General features: G+C 36.8%; 1 protein-coding gene across 4 annotated transcripts in view; it reads left to right on the forward strand.

Annotated features, from left to right (window-relative positions):
- Window positions 1-435: 435 nt before the first annotated feature.
- The window catches only part of LOC104589617 (putative 3,4-dihydroxy-2-butanone kinase), a 29,276-nt gene continuing 14,127 nt past the window's right edge, over window positions 436-15,584 (forward strand). For 2 of the 4 annotated variants that reach the window (XM_010247980.3, XM_010247981.3), the window contains exons 1-10: window positions 436-865; window positions 1,145-1,218; window positions 1,346-1,409; window positions 5,367-5,479; window positions 5,591-5,638; window positions 5,880-5,951; window positions 6,041-6,130; window positions 6,855-7,028; window positions 7,652-7,735; window positions 8,163-8,218. In XM_010247980.3, coding sequence (XP_010246282.1) covers window positions 826-865; window positions 1,145-1,218; window positions 1,346-1,409; window positions 5,367-5,479; window positions 5,591-5,638; window positions 5,880-5,951; window positions 6,041-6,130; window positions 6,855-7,028; window positions 7,652-7,735; window positions 8,163-8,218 — 815 coding nt within the window. In that variant the 5' untranslated portion in view covers window positions 436-825. Of the gene's footprint in view, window positions 866-1,144; window positions 1,219-1,345; window positions 1,410-5,366; window positions 5,512-5,590; window positions 5,639-5,879; window positions 5,952-6,040; window positions 6,131-6,854; window positions 7,029-7,651; window positions 7,736-8,162; window positions 8,219-15,584 lie in introns of those variants that run through there. The other 2 variants (XM_088900005.1, XM_010247982.2) reach the window with 2 other exon arrangements.

The following is a 15,584-nucleotide window of genomic DNA, read 5'->3' on the forward strand; positions in this document are numbered from 1 at the left end:
CCTAAGCTTAACATATTTAATAAAGTTAACTGGACATTTTAAGGGTAATTTTATCATAAAAATTTTTAATAAGGTTGATTAACCATTTTAAGGGTAGTTTAGTAAAGTAAATTACTTAAATTCTTATATAGACAACTTTTATTAATGATCACTAATGCTCATTTAAAGGAAACCTTAAAAGAAGATGAATTTTAGACAATAAAACCAAATGACTAGGGTCTGTTGATATTTTGAAAAATCATGATTAATTTTAGACTGAGTCTGAAAAGAGTATAAATACAAATATATACATTAAAAATAGATACAAAATAATATAAAATACCAGGTTTTACATATTTGTATTTGTACTCCTTCCAAACCAAACCAATGTAAAAAAATCATGGTAAATTTTTGATAATATCCCTATTTTTAATGGATGTCAGGTACTGTTTCGGTGGTCATTTGGATCATTTTGCTTGCTCGGACAAGCAAAGGCGGTGGTAATGTAGCACTTCAAACTGACGTTGAATTTTCTACCCACCAGAACTTTGCCCACGCCTACCCACAATACATTATTCCGTTAATTGAGAACATCTTCCCCTGTATAATACAATGTAGAGGATAAATGTTCTCGATGTGTGGCTGCGATAAATGTGGGCAGGAGATCCGGACTCCAAATCACCCTGAAAGTCTTCTCTCTCTCCTCCTGGTTTTTCCTGCAGAGCTAGCTAGGGTTTCTTGTCGCTGTGGAAATCCTCGTCCGGTCACAGAAGAAGTTCGTTTAGTAATGCTGTACGAGCTTCTTTGAATCAACAAACAGGTCTGTTTGAAGGGAATTTACGTGACATGGCCTTTCAGGGGAAGAAACTGATTAATGATCCAAATGGTCTGCATTTGTTCTTTAATCGTTTGATACTTTGATTACGTTTACTGAATTTTCAAATTATCTGGTTCTCTGATTTTCTTGCTTCTTACTTTCCAATTATGTATTGGAAATTTTCTTTGAGCCGAATGCATTCTTGACCCGATTTCACTACTTATGTATGCTGTGTCTCATAACTTGATTGTTAATCTATGTTGTTTGTCGAAGAATTTATGATGTTCTGTCATTGATGGATCCTTCTTTTATTTTTTATTTTTTCCTTTCTTACTCTGCAATTCGCAGATGTGGTCACTGAGTTCATTGAAGGCCTAGTGGAAACTTATCCCGGTTTGCAGTACTTGGATGGTTTCCCGCAGGTGATGCAATGTTCACAATTTTCGTTTAATCATTCTTGTACTTTGACTGTAATGATCAGATACCCGATCTCTTTATGTATGATTATTCTGACTATGTGTTTCTCCTTTCCTGGTTGTGACACTACAGGTTAAGGTTGTGTTGCGTGCTGATGTTTCAGGTTCTAAATATGACAAAGTTGCAGTTATTTCAGGTCTGAAACAATGCGAAATATATTATCTGTAAAGTCTTTAAATTTTAATCCCAAAGATACCTACAGAAACATATTTGTGCCTTTAGTTTTATGCATGTATGTACCCGTGGCAACCGTTAGGTAAGCAGGTTGTTAGGATGAAAGGAAAGCATATAGAAGATTGTGGTAATCAGAGAGGACTAAATTTGCATTAGTATTGTTTAAAATTAACCTAATAGTATAGGTATGCCATGCAAATGCTAGAGACAAAAGCAACAATAAAGTAGAATGTTGCATTTGCATACTGATTTTTGATTTCCAGCACAAATAAAAGAGATTCATAAACTTGAACATGTTGGATGGTTTAAGTCCTTCAATCAGGGTCAGGTTGATTTTTGGTCAAGGAGATTTCACAAAAGAATAAGCAATTAATCCTGAATACTAAATGCTATTCCATTTATCAAAAAAAAAAAATCCTAAATGCTATACTTTTCTTGCTGAAGCTTGAGCATTTCATTGATAATTTTCTTTTCACTAGGTATCTGATGAAACACACATTCGTAATGCCATAAACTATTGATTTCAAGATTTGATCATGTGGAACAGATACCATATTAAGCATTCATCAAAAAAAAAAAAAAACAGATACCATATTAAGCATACATTTTTCATCAGATGTATGGCACACTAACTCTGAGATACAATTAAAAAAATGATTCCTGATTTGATGCTTGATAACCTGTTAAGGTACCTATCATGTATTCTTCAACATATGTCCTCACTTGGCAAAAAATCTAGGAGATAGTTGATAGCTGTGATACCTGGATACCAGTACAATGGTGCTGTATCTTATCAGATACTTCAACTTTTAGTGTATACTAAGTATGTGACACCTTGTCCAGCTATGTCCTTGTGATACCAAGTAACATAAGTTGATTGGGCATCATAGCCTCCAAATTCTAAGTTATCATCATCCAAGCCTTATCCCAACCATATGGGGCTGGCTACGTGAATCCTATTTTGCATTCTGTTCTATTTAATGCCATATCCATTATTAAATTATTGGTGCTTAAATCATTTCTTACTGCTTCTACCCATGTTCTGTTTTGGTCTGCTCCTAGCCCTTCTAGCCCCCTTCATCTTGCAACAAATCACTTCTTCTGGGTTCTGTTGATGGTCTTCCATGCACATGACCAGATTATCTTAGTCTACTTTCTCTCATTTTATCACCTCTTGGAGCTACTGCTAGGTTCCTACGATTGACTTCATTTCCAATCTTATCCATTCTAGTTTTTGCACTCATCCATCTCAACAAACAAATTTCTGGCTCACTCATTTTTTGGACACGTTTTTGACTGCATGACATTCTTCTCCATACATAGCTGGCCTTACAATCTTTTGATAGAATTTGCCTTTTTATCTAAGTGGTATTCATCTATCACTTTAAAACTCTGGATGCAGTCTCCATTTTGCCCATCCTGCTCCAATTCTAAGTAAAATATACAGAAAAAGTAGCAGGGCAGAACTGTGCTATGTAAAGTGAAAAGCAAGACATAATTGGATGAATGATAAGGTATTACTTATTTTGTATGATGTGATAAAAGAATGTTAGTCGCATTAATGATTGGATGAATGCTCTGTTAGTTGCATTAATTCTTTTAGACTACTACCTCACAGTGAAATTGTGGTAGTGAGGCTTTATTACTAGATAGAGGTTTGAGACACTGAGAGTCATGTAGTAACAATAAGACAAGAAGCAAATTCTCATGAAGAAGTTGAAGGCTTTAAATCTTTCCGAAGTGTGGTCAACATGCCCAGCTACTGGTAGCTTGCTTTGTGGTGATACTATAAGCACCCTAGATACAAGGAAATAGGGAGAAAAATATTTTGAATTGGCAGAACATGGCATGTTTCATCCTGGATCTAGAAAATAAGGAAAACGAATAATTTTTTATTTTTATTTTTTGACTTGGCAAGGACTTTCTTTCTGAGTAGGAGAATCTGGTTTGCCATTTTGCAGAAAACTTCTCTTTTGGTTATGAAAGATAGATGCTGCATGATGGCTGTTGCCCACTACTTCTGGAGCACAAATGAAACATGCATGCTAACTACTGTAGTGAACAAATTGCATAAGCAGGCAACCCAGGGCATGTTTCATCCTGCCTGATGGCTGACCAGGAATTATACCCAGTCAGGCTTGCATAAGCAGTATGAACAGATCAAGAACAAATTGTGATTGAATCCTCAATGCCTCTGAACTTATACTTCACTTGCTGTGATCCTTGTCACTGTTATCAATTTCTTTTTTTTATTGCTAAGTAAACTAACTTTCATTAAACAGAAGAGTCCACAACAAGAACATCAGATAACCACAGGCGGTTCCCACCAAATAACCTCCCATTCTTTCCTTTCATATACTGGGTTACTAGATGAGCTGCTCTGTTTGAATTCCTACTTATATGCTTAACATTCACTGTTTCAAAATAACTACCTAAGTTCAGCATATTGTCCAAAATATAATCACAGTCCCAAGAAACAGTTTAAATATTATATTCAAGGCTCTAATAGCTAAAAGAGAGTTGAATTCTACTATTATCTTGTTCCATCCATTGCTTTTAGCTAACTTAACCGCAAAAAAGAATTGCCAGAGGTTCCAATTGCAGCACACTAGAAGTCTAGAATAGCAATCAACTGTTTCACCTTCAGCACCAAAAAAGAAACCTTCGTTACAGCCAATGGTATCTGATCTATCATTTTTGACACCACAATCACAGTTTAGTTTAACAAAACCGTCAGAGGAGGAGATCACATCACGCTCTCTTTTTGAGTACAATTTTTCCACAAAATATCTTGAAAAAGTAGTCCATTAACAGTACAATTTTTCCATTGGAAATTGTTTTATTTCTAGATAACCAGACATAATAACACATTATGTCAATCCAAGATAAAATTAACTTTTTATCCAATTTATTATCAACCAAGTTTAAAATATTCCACAAAATATGTACTATACAACTATTTTCTTGGATTCCATCAACTCTAATACTCAAAGGTCGCATAAACAAAACAGATCTTATTGAAGGACAACTAATAAGTAAGTGAGGAATTGATTTGTCCCTATAGTCACAAAAAAAAAAAACACAAGATTTATCCTTAATCATCCCCTATCTTGGGCTGGCAAGCGTGAGAACACGGGTTCGAGTCTGAAAGCAGCCACTTTGTGCAAAAAAAATGCCAAAAGTTAGGCCTGCATCTAGTCTACCCCTTACCCCAGATAGCTGGTACCAACATTGGGTAATGGACTTTTTTGGCCCTGGTCAATGCAGTGCCACATTGAAGAAGCCAGGATCCTGACCTTTGACAGTGAACACCTAATTTATTTTTGCTGTATACAACATAAATGAGTTGTTCACTGTCAAAGAAAAGAGCTTCTACTGTAATGTTCAGGCTCCAGTTTCTCAGAAATTTGCGGAAGCAACCAGATTGAAATATCTAAGTTTGACCTTGTGTTTTAATAGTTTGCGTTTCTCATAGATCTAAAGCATCACTTTAACTTATAATTTGAAATGCTCAGCTCATAACAAAACCATAATAACTGATTAAGGGAAATCCAGACTGAACATTCTAGTTTTATGTTTTTAACATGTTCTCCTCTTTAATGGTTATACAAATTTATGCGTTTTATCTTATTCTTTATAGGAACTGTAGTAGTACAATTTTTTTTCTAATCAAACTTTAGTTTAGGTTGTTCATTAGTTTTTTCTAATCATTTTGTTTTTATTTAGTTGCTTCCTTTCAGGTGCTTTGTCATTCATTAACTTTTACTAGTTGTTTTTAGCTAATCCTGTGTTTGAAGGTGGTCTGCATGCTTTTCATATCATCTAAAAGTCCATATGGATTTGAACTGGTTTGTTTAGGTTTTTTATTGTGTAGCTCTCAGGCATTGGGTACATAAATTAATATGCTTTCTTGACACAGGGGGTGGAAGTGGGCATGAACCTGCTCATGCTGGATTTGTGGGGGAAGGGATGCTGACAGCAGCTATCTGTGGAGATGTTTTTGCCTCTCCTCCTGTTGATTCCATCCTATCTGTACAGTATCTTGCTATTTTAATTATTAATGAGTGAGACAAACACAATACATCATTATTTGTTTAAGTTAATCTTCATTTAGAAACCTATAAACCCATATTGTTATTTCAGGGTATCAGAGCTGTGACAGGTCCTATGGGATGTCTTCTGATTGTCAAGGTATTTTGCCTTTTAAGTTGATAAAGTGTAGTACTTACTTTTCAGTTGAATAAGAATATATTACATAATACATTCTAACAGCACTTATTCTTTCCATTTCTGTGACTGCATATGGAAAAAAATAACATTAGTGATTTTCATTTTAAAAGGATACAGTAAATTCGAATTCTTATGAATTTATTACATTAAGCTTTACAGTTGATCATGCTTGATATATGATTTTTTAATTTGGGCATGGCAGAACTATACAGGTGATCGGTTAAATTTTGGTTTGGCTGCTGAACAAGCAAAGTCTGAAGGTTACAAAATAGAGGTATGCATTGTTATAGAATATTATTGAGATAATTTATTTTACATTGTTTTCAAGATACTAAAAGAAAGGATGATCTTTGCACCTTGCAGATGGTTATTGTTGGAGATGACTGTGCTCTTCCACCATCTCAAGGCATAGCTGGGCGAAGAGGTTTGGCTGGGACTATTCTTGTCCACAAGGTTCTCTCTCTCCCTCATTAATCCACAAAGACATCCATGAAGGGTTAGAAAAGGATGGATCTTTTTTATTTATTGTTGCAAGGAAAGGATTTATAGTAATAATTGAAATGCCTTTATCCTAGATTCTTTTTTTTTTCTAAATATTCCCATATTTTGTTGATTTTAATTACTGGAGTTACCTGTCCTAGTATCTTCATATTGAATACTAGAAGAAAAAGCCGCAGACCTCAAAATCTTTAGTTGAGAAAAGAATAGATAAATTTTTGAACAAGAAAATTCATTGATTATGGTTTTTTACTTTTTTGTGCCAGTGCTTCTTCAAGCTTCCCAAAATCCTCTGTCCTGTACAGCCTCTAGCTGAATTATATTTATGTGCTGCCTGTTACAGTTTTCCTGGGGAACTTCTACTTGTTTCTTCTCTGTTTATTGCTACTGCTTAACATTTTTTACATCTGGAAACAAATATGATACTGTAAAAGTAAAAATTTGAAGTGATTTTACAGCTCCCAATTTAATTGTTTTCTTTATTTCTCTATTAATGTATTTTCTCAGTTATTGCTAGAAAATGACCTCTATGTTCTTCCATTTCTTAAAGTATATAGAAGCATTGTATCTGCTTTATGTAGCAGCAAATGTACAAATACTAGAATAGTTCTATTAGTAATCTTCTTATGCTTCTGCCTCAAATTTCTCGGTAATTTTTTTTTTTAATTTCAAATAACAGGTTGCTGGGGCTGCTGCTGCTGCTGGGCTTTCTCTTTCTGATGTTGCAGCAGAAGCAAAGCATGCATCTGAAATGGTTGGAACCATGGGTGTTGCATTGTCTGTCTGCACGCTGCCAGGTCAGGTCACATCAGATCGTTTTGGCCCAGGAAAAATGGAGCTTGGTCTTGGTATAGTAAGTTTCTCAATAAACTCCCTTATATTTACTTTCCTATGTTAAGAAGGTACTTTACTCTGTACTTTCTTGGTTAATTAATCTAAATTAAGGTCCAAAGTAGTGCTCGCTTTGTGCGATAAGGTGATATTATTTATGTTGTCTTTCTGGTACTAGCTGGTCACTCCATTTCTGCAAATGGGCTAAATCTTGTTTTGCATAGACAGAGACATGGAGATCTGTCAGCAAGGCAAAAGTCTAGACTAAAGAACATGTCTACAGAAAGTAAATACCGTTAAAATAGTCCCATATTATTTTGGCTTCTAACATGTTATACATGTATAAAAAAAGTCTAGGAGTTTATCTTGGCTACTTAAACTCACCTTTATAGGAAAATGGCATTTGCCGTGCATATTATCTGTTTACTTGTGTGAAATCAACAGGGATAAAGAGGAAAAATGTTATGTAGAGGTGTCCCTCAAGAATCTATGGAGTATCAGAAACTACACATTTCTGACACACACTTCAGCCATTTAGGAGAGTCCATGCAACACTGGTTAGGGATCAAGCATTCATATCACTTACCACGTTTTTTAATTTTTATTTCTAGTTTTTCTACATGGTCAAATCTGTTTCTGTTTCAGCATGGAGAGCCTGGTGCAGAAGTGACAGACCTTCAACCTGTTGATGTGGTGGTTTCTCATGTTTTGAAGCAAATTTTGTCTACGGTATGCCTCAGTGGAAAATTGATAATTATGCTACTTCTTGCAATGGAAGAATGTCAATTGAAGCTTGTCACTTACAGAGCCTTTCTTGGCCTCCATATTAAGATGATACAATCTCATTAACTGTCATTTCTTCAAAATCTCAGCATGTCAACTTCCTTACAGTTGCATTGTTTAATTTACTCCATTTTGAATTTTCATATCTTCTTGAGTCATGACTTGGAACAGGGTCAAGGGTACAAATTGATGTTAGACCTGCAGAGTATATTATGGACCAAAAATGTTTTTTTTTTTTTTTTAACATTTCGATTTGTGCATATATGACAAATTTTTAAGGTCCATAAAATCATGTTATTTGTTAATTTTATTCCTTTTTATGTTTTGACTTTTACACTGTTATCAAAGTTTATCCATCCTCTACTCATTGCAGGAAACTCACTATGTTCCAATCACACGAGGGAGTAGAGTCGTTCTTATGGTTAATGGGTGAGCCCTATGTTTCTATTCTGTGATCTAGATCATGTTCAGTGGATTAAGTTTTCTTAGCATATAACAGAGAAAGAGAAGAAAGTGTGAGGCAGAACAATATTTCCCCCTTTTTAAGGAAATTTTCAATATTAATGCTGGTAGTATTTTTTGATGGATTTAAATACTGATATTATTAATTTTCTTCTTTCTTCATTTTAGAAAAAAAGTGTAGAAAAGAAGTCTGAGCCTGAAGAGTGTTGAATATTTTCCCTCCTTTGAAGGACATTTTCAATTTTAATACTGCAAAGGAATGCTGATTAGATGCGAGTAAACAAGTATCGTGCAAACTTTTTAATTGACATTATATTGCTTTATGTATGAAAGAACTTTGTCCTTCACAAGGTTAAGAAAGCAATTTGATCTTGTAGGAAACTTTGGTCTTAAATTTCATAATGACCTTTTTCTTGCCCAAAGTCTTTTTTAATGAAAATATTAGAAAAACTATGAAATTTTCCAAACTGTGAGAAATATAATAGTAATGTGATGGCATCAAAGCTGGGCCCGGTTGTGGTGGAAAATGGACAGTCATTCCCATATCCTTTTGGATGAAGGTGGGTAAATATGGATATGGCACTAAACAGAACAAAATGGTGAAATGAGATTCATGTAGCCAACAATATAGTTGGAATAAGGCTTAGATGATGATGATGATGGCTCATTCATAACCAATAACACTTTTACCATAAAAAAACCACCATTCAAATTTAATGAGTAAGACTACTGATCGTCTATGTAGAACATGGTTTCTAATAATCATAATTGATATATTTTAGAATGTACCAATAAACCAAAAAGGCTTTCTGTTTACCCCCACGTGTATGTATCCTTGTAAGACTAGTGCTGAGATTGTTATCTACCTTTACTTCACTTGTCCCTAAGCCAATGATATTCTTTACCAAATAATGATTTTTCAGATACAAATATGACAAACATGTTACTAATAAAATATGCATGGTAAATCATCTATATATATTGATAATTAACAACAGTAACTTTCATTAAAGAGATAATAAAATAAGAAATACAAGAGAAGGTCTCAAAGCAAAAGCATAACAACAGCTTTGGCCACAACAGTCCAAAAGAACAGCGAAAAAATAAAGAAAAAAAACAGAGAAGATAGGGAGTGGCTGGAAAAGAAATTTGAGTTGGAAGAAATAAAAGAGGCGGTTTTCTCAATGGGTAGATCAAAGGCACCGGGCCCAAATGGTTTTACGATGGATTTTTACTAGGATTGTTGGGAGATACTAAAGGAGGACATAATGTTGGTATTCAATGAATTCCATACCAGAGGAGTAATTGTAGAGATAGTTGATAAGCTGTTAGTGTTTGTGGGGTTCCAACCCCACATTTTATACATGCTTTTATTTTTTTATTTAGAATAATTGGGCTGGCTGGGCCTTGTTTGTCTTTCTTTTATTTGTTTTAAGTAAGGGCATTATGGTAATTGGTCATTGTAATAGATTACAATATAAATACATCTTAGTGGGCGGCTATATACAATATTCTGCCGAACCCTTTCTTTCATACTCCTCTTCCTCTCTCCCTTTTCTCTTCTATTCGTGACCCTTCTTTCTCTTTCTTTTCTACCTTTTTAAATCAGAAAACAACTATTTGCTGGTTTAATTTATTCAAGTTGGTATCAGAGCAAAAAGTAGAGCAGTTTAGGGCTCTCATGTGAGCCTAATCCAGTCGGCCGCATGAGAAGTTATTGAATCTGAAGTATTGCATCTTCGCCTGATTATTAGAGGATCAATGGAGATTCGAATTGTCCCAAGGGGTTACACGACCTTTGGAGAGTGCCCAGTGACCAGGAAGAGTCAGAGAAGTCAGGTAAGTCAAAGATTAAGGCTTAATCTGAAGGTTAAAGGTGGCGATCAAATTCTTTCTGAGAAAGAACTCATCTTTATTGAGATCAACCTTAAAGGGAACAGTTTTTAACCTTCTGGAAGCAGTGGTTAATAGAATTCTATCTTCTTTGCCATTTCTTTAGGGTTTCTTGACAGAGATCGACCTTCAAAGGAGTAATTTTGACAGTTTTTTGACAGTTCTGATTTAAGTCAATTATTGCTGTTAGTTTTCTGACGGAGATTGACCTTAATTCAGCAGTTTTCTGATATATCTGCTATTTTCTCTGGGTTTTTTTGTGAAATCCCACGGTCAACTATTGCTCCCATTTTTTCTGTGACTGTGACTGGTTCTTGAGCAGCTACAGTTATCTGATTTTTTTATTCCTGGGTGTTCTTGTCGACTGAGGAGTGTTTCTTGGGAGTTACCAATAATCTGAAATTGATTTCTGGGTAATTCTTCCTGACTGTGAAGATTCTCAGCTGTGCTTTCTGATTCAGCAGAGACTTTTTTTTTTTTTGTCAAAGTAGTGGCTGTTAACATCCTCTTTAAAATGGAGAAAGTTGGAAGTGAATTCAAGACTCCAGGGGAAGGTTTTTTAGGGGCTGGAAGTATGATTGAAAGTTCTTTTCAAATTACAACTGTTAGGTTCGATGGAACAAATTACTTGGAGTGGGCACAATCAGCCATGATGGCTATTGAGGGTAGAGGTAAATTAGGCTATGTAACGGGAGAATATAAAGAAACCAACAAACGAAGACACATCACTTGCCAAATGGGTTCAAGAGAACTATTTGGTGATGACATGGCTGTGTAATTCAATGCAGCCTTACACCAAAATTATTTATGGGCCAAAACAGCTAAGGAAATCTGGGATAATATGAAAAAGACTTACTCCCAACCTCTTAATGTTGCTAGGGCTTATGAGCTGAAGTGTGAAGTGAAAAATCTCAAGCAGGGGGAGAAGCCAGTCTCTGTTTACTTTGCTACTTTGAAATCTTTGTGGCATGAAATTGACCATTTGGAAACCATTGAATGGGAGAGTCAGAGAGATGCGACTACCTATAGCAAGTTGGTTGAAACAAACAGAGTTTTTGAATTCCTTGTAGGTTTGAATTCAGAATTTGACATAGTAAGACTACAACTTCTTACCAGGGATAGTGTGACCTTGTCTCAGGCTTATTCACTAGTGCGTAGTGAAGAGAGTAGAAGAAAAGTGATGTTACAAGTTCAACCCATGGAATCAGCCCTAGCAGCAACAAAACAGAAATTTGGGAAAGATCAAGAAAAGGAAATAAAGAAGGAAGATAAAAGGGAGATGTTTTGTGATGATTGTAAGAAGCCCAAGCATACTAGGGATACTTGTTGGGAGTTGCATCCCCATCTTGTTCCAGCTAAATTCAGAAATAAGAAAGGAAGTGCTAATATGGCAGTCAACACTGGCAATGCATCATCTTCCAATACAAGAACCACATCTCTAGATGCCTTAGCTGCTGTCTGGGCTGCCTTGACACAATTAGAGAATGAAGCTGGTATTTCCGGGTCATCATCTCAGTCTTCTATTGTTACTCCTACCATTCCTACTTTAGCTTTTGCTTCCTCAGGTACAAGAGCTATAGCATATCACACTTCAGCCCCAGGTAACACTAGACCCTTCTGGGTAATAGATTCAGGTACTTCTGACCATATGACTAGTTTATCCACCTTGTTTACCACCTACTGTTTATCCTCAGGCAAAGACAAAGTGTCTATTGCTGATGGCTCGCTTGTTCCTATTTCTAGCAAGGGAGACATCAGATTGTTAGATGCCATCTCCTTGTCCTCAGTTTTGCATGTCCCTAAGCTTAGTGCTAACTTGCTTTCAGTTAGTAGTATTACTAAGAATCAAAACTGTTCAGTGACTTTTTTTCCCGATCGTTGTGTTTTTCAGGATCTGGAAACGAGGAAGGTGATTGGGAGTGGCCGTGAGACGAATGGAGTCTACTTGCTTGAGCATCCACAAGGGAAGGAAAGTGAAGTTGGGAGGTTGTTTGTTTCTCAGATTATGCTTTGGCATAATAGATTAGGTCATTTGTCTTTTGGGTCTTTGAAGAGTCTGTTTCCAAGTTTGTTTGAGTCAATGTAAGTGTCTAGTTTGAGGTGTGAAAGCTGCGAACTTGCAAAACATTGTAGGTCAACTTATTCTTTGAGCAATAAAAGAAGCAATGTTCCCTTTGAAATTGTGCATACTGATGTTGGGGGGCCATATCATACTCCTACCATGGGGGGGGGGGGCGTACAAATACTTCTTGTTATTTGTTGATGATTATACCCGTTTCTCGTGGATTTACCTTATGCACTCTCGAGATGAGGTTCCTTCCCTGACCCAAGCTTTCCATCAGATGGTATTGACCCAATTTGAAATCAAAATCAAAATTCTCAGATCCGATAATGCCAAGGAGTATTTTGCAAAACCCCTGGCATCATATATTCTAGACCATGGAGTTATTCATCAGAGTACTTGTCCTCGTACACCTCAGCAAAATGGGGTTGTTGAGAGAAAAAACAAACATATTTTGGAAGTAGCCAGAAGCATTATGCTCAACTCTAATGTTCCCATACGCTTTTGGGGGGATGCAATCCGTACTGCTGTTTACCTTATGAATCGAATTCTCTCACGGGTTTTGGACATGAAAACACCATTCAATCTTCTATATCCAAACAAGGACTTGTTCACTATTCCCCTTAAAACCTTTGGGTGTACTTACTTTGTTTAAATCTTGGGACTTCATCGCTCCAAATTTGATCCCAAAGCTACTAAATGTATTTTCCTTGGGTATGCACAAAATCAAAAGGGGTATTGCTGTTATGATCTTGTTTCAGGAAGGTGTTTGTGTCCATGGATGTCACCTTTTTTGAGGATATGCCCTACTATCATAGGGCCTCTCCTCAGGGGGAGAGTCGTGAGGAAGGGATTTCAGCCCCGGAAGTTCCATTACCTATCCCAGTTGTTGAGGGGGAGTGCCGTGAAGAGGGTTGTCAAAAGTGCAAGGAGTTGAGAGTGTATCACAGACAGTGGTGGAGGCAGGTTGATTCTCATTCACAACAGTCCAGGCCGATCCCAACACCTCCTACAACTTCAGATCCAGGCATTACACCCATTTTTGAGCCCACTGTTGCAGATACTTCACCTAACACTGTTGAGCCTCAGTCCCTTCCTTCAGATGACCTTGATCTCCCAATTGCAATTCGTAAAGGGAAGCGTCATTGTACTTCATTCACTGCTCATTGTATCTCCCAGTTTCTCTCTTATGGTCATCTCTTAGAATCCTACAGGTCATTTCTGGCATCTATTGCTACCATTCCTATACCCAGAACAGTGCAAGAGGCTCTTCTGATACCTGAATGGAAGGAAGCAATGCAAATAGAGATGGATGCACTTATTAAGAACAACACTTGGGAACTAGTTGACCGGTTTGAGAGGAAGAAACCTGTTGGATGCAGATGGGTGTTCACAGTGAAATATAATGCTGATGGAGACCTTTGCACCAGTTGCAAAGATGAACACAATGAGAGTCCTGCTATCTATGGATGCGAACTTTTCTTGGCCACTTTTTCAGATGGATGTCAAGAATGCTTTTCTAAACGGAGATTTGTAGGAAGAGGTGTACATGGAGTTACCTCCCGGTTTTTACAGTATAGAAGCAGGAAAGAAATTTTGTCGACTAAAGAAGGCTTTGTATGGGCTGAAACAGTCTCCGAGAGCTTGGTTTGACAGGTCTAGATTGGCATTAGAAAAGTTCGGCTACATGCAAGCTCAATCAGATCACACTCTCTTCTTTAAGAAGGCAAACTTATCTTTGACCTTACTTGTTGTCTATGTGGATGATATTGTGGTGACTAGAAGTGATATTAATGAGATAGATGCTCTTAAGCAGAATCTTCACAAAGAATTTGAAGTTAAGGACTTGGGAGAACTGCGTTATTTCCTGGGAATTGAGGTGGCTCGATCTAAGCATGGCATCTTCATCTCTCAAAGAAAGTATGTCCTTGATTTATTGAAAGAAACTAGAAAGTTATGAGTAAAGCCTGCTGACACACCCATTGAGTTGAACCATAAAATAAGTGCAGAAGGTGGAGAACCTCTTGAGGACAGGGCTATGTATCAAAGGTTGGTTGGGAAACTTCTTTATCTCTGCCTAACATGACTAGACATTTCATATGCTGTCAGTGTTGTCAGTTAGTACACGCATTCTCCTAGGACAACTCACCTTCTTGCGGTGGAAAGGATACTTGTTTACTTGAAGAGATGCCCACGGAGAGGCATACTTTTTAAGAACAGTGGACACATGAAGATAGAGGTGTATACAAATGCTGATTGGGCTGGATCTATTGATGACAGAAGATCTACCTTGGGGTATTGTGCATTTGTAGGGGGGAACCTTGTTTCTTGGAGAAGCAAGAAACAAAATGTTGTTGCTCGCTCCAGTGCTGAAGCTGAATTCAGGTCTATGGCCAATGGTGTTGCAGAAGTGTTGTGGCTGAAATCTTTGCTGGATGAACTTGGAATTGACTATGAGAAACCTTTGATGTTGTATTGTGATAATCAAGCAGCAATTAACATTGCCCATAACCCAATACAGCATGACAGGACTAAACATATCGAGGTGGACAGACATTTTATCCGAGAGCGTATTGCATATCAAGAAGTGTGTCTTCCCTATGTTACCTCTGACATGCAACTAGCTGATCTCTTTACTAAAGCAGTCACAAAATTCAGGTTGGAGACAGATTTACGCAAGTTGGGTATGACAAATATCTACTCCCAACTTGAGGGGGAGTGTAGAGATAACTGATAAGCTATTTGTGTTTGTGGGGTTCCAACCCCACATTTTATACCTGCTGTTTATTTTATTTATTTTTTATTTAGAATAATTGGGCCAGATGGGCCTTGTTTGGCCTTTTTTTTATTTGTTTTAAGTAAGGGTATTATGGTAATTAGTCATTGTAATAGATTACAATATAAATACATCTTAGTGGGCAGCTAGAAACAATATTCTGCTGAACCCTTTCTTTCATACTCCTTCTCTTCCTCTCTCCCTTTCCTCTTTTATTCGTGACCCTCCTTTCTTTCATACTAAAGGAGGACATAATGTTGGTATTCAATGAATTCCATACCAGAGGAGTAATCAACCCTAGGCTAAACTCCACCTTCATTGCTTTGGTACCCAAGAAAAGTGATGCAAGTTATTCAAAGGATTACAGGCCGATCAGTCTAGTAAATAGCCTTTATAAGATCATCATTAAGGTGCTGTCCTTTAGAATTAGGAAGGTGCTCCCAACAATCATAGCAAATGAAGGGGAGCAGATAATAGGTCAGATACTTGTAGCAAATGAGAGTCTAGAGGACTATGAGAGATTCGGGAGAAGAGGTGTGGTCTGTAAACTAGATCTGGAAAAGGCTTATGACTTGGTTGATTGGTCCTTCCTATTGGAGGTG

The sequence above is a fragment of the Nelumbo nucifera genome, chromosome 3 (genome assembly GCF_055504915.1).
Source record: "Nelumbo nucifera cultivar China Antique chromosome 3, China Antique-T2T, whole genome shotgun sequence".
NCBI lineage: Eukaryota > Viridiplantae > Streptophyta > Magnoliopsida > Proteales > Nelumbonaceae > Nelumbo > Nelumbo nucifera.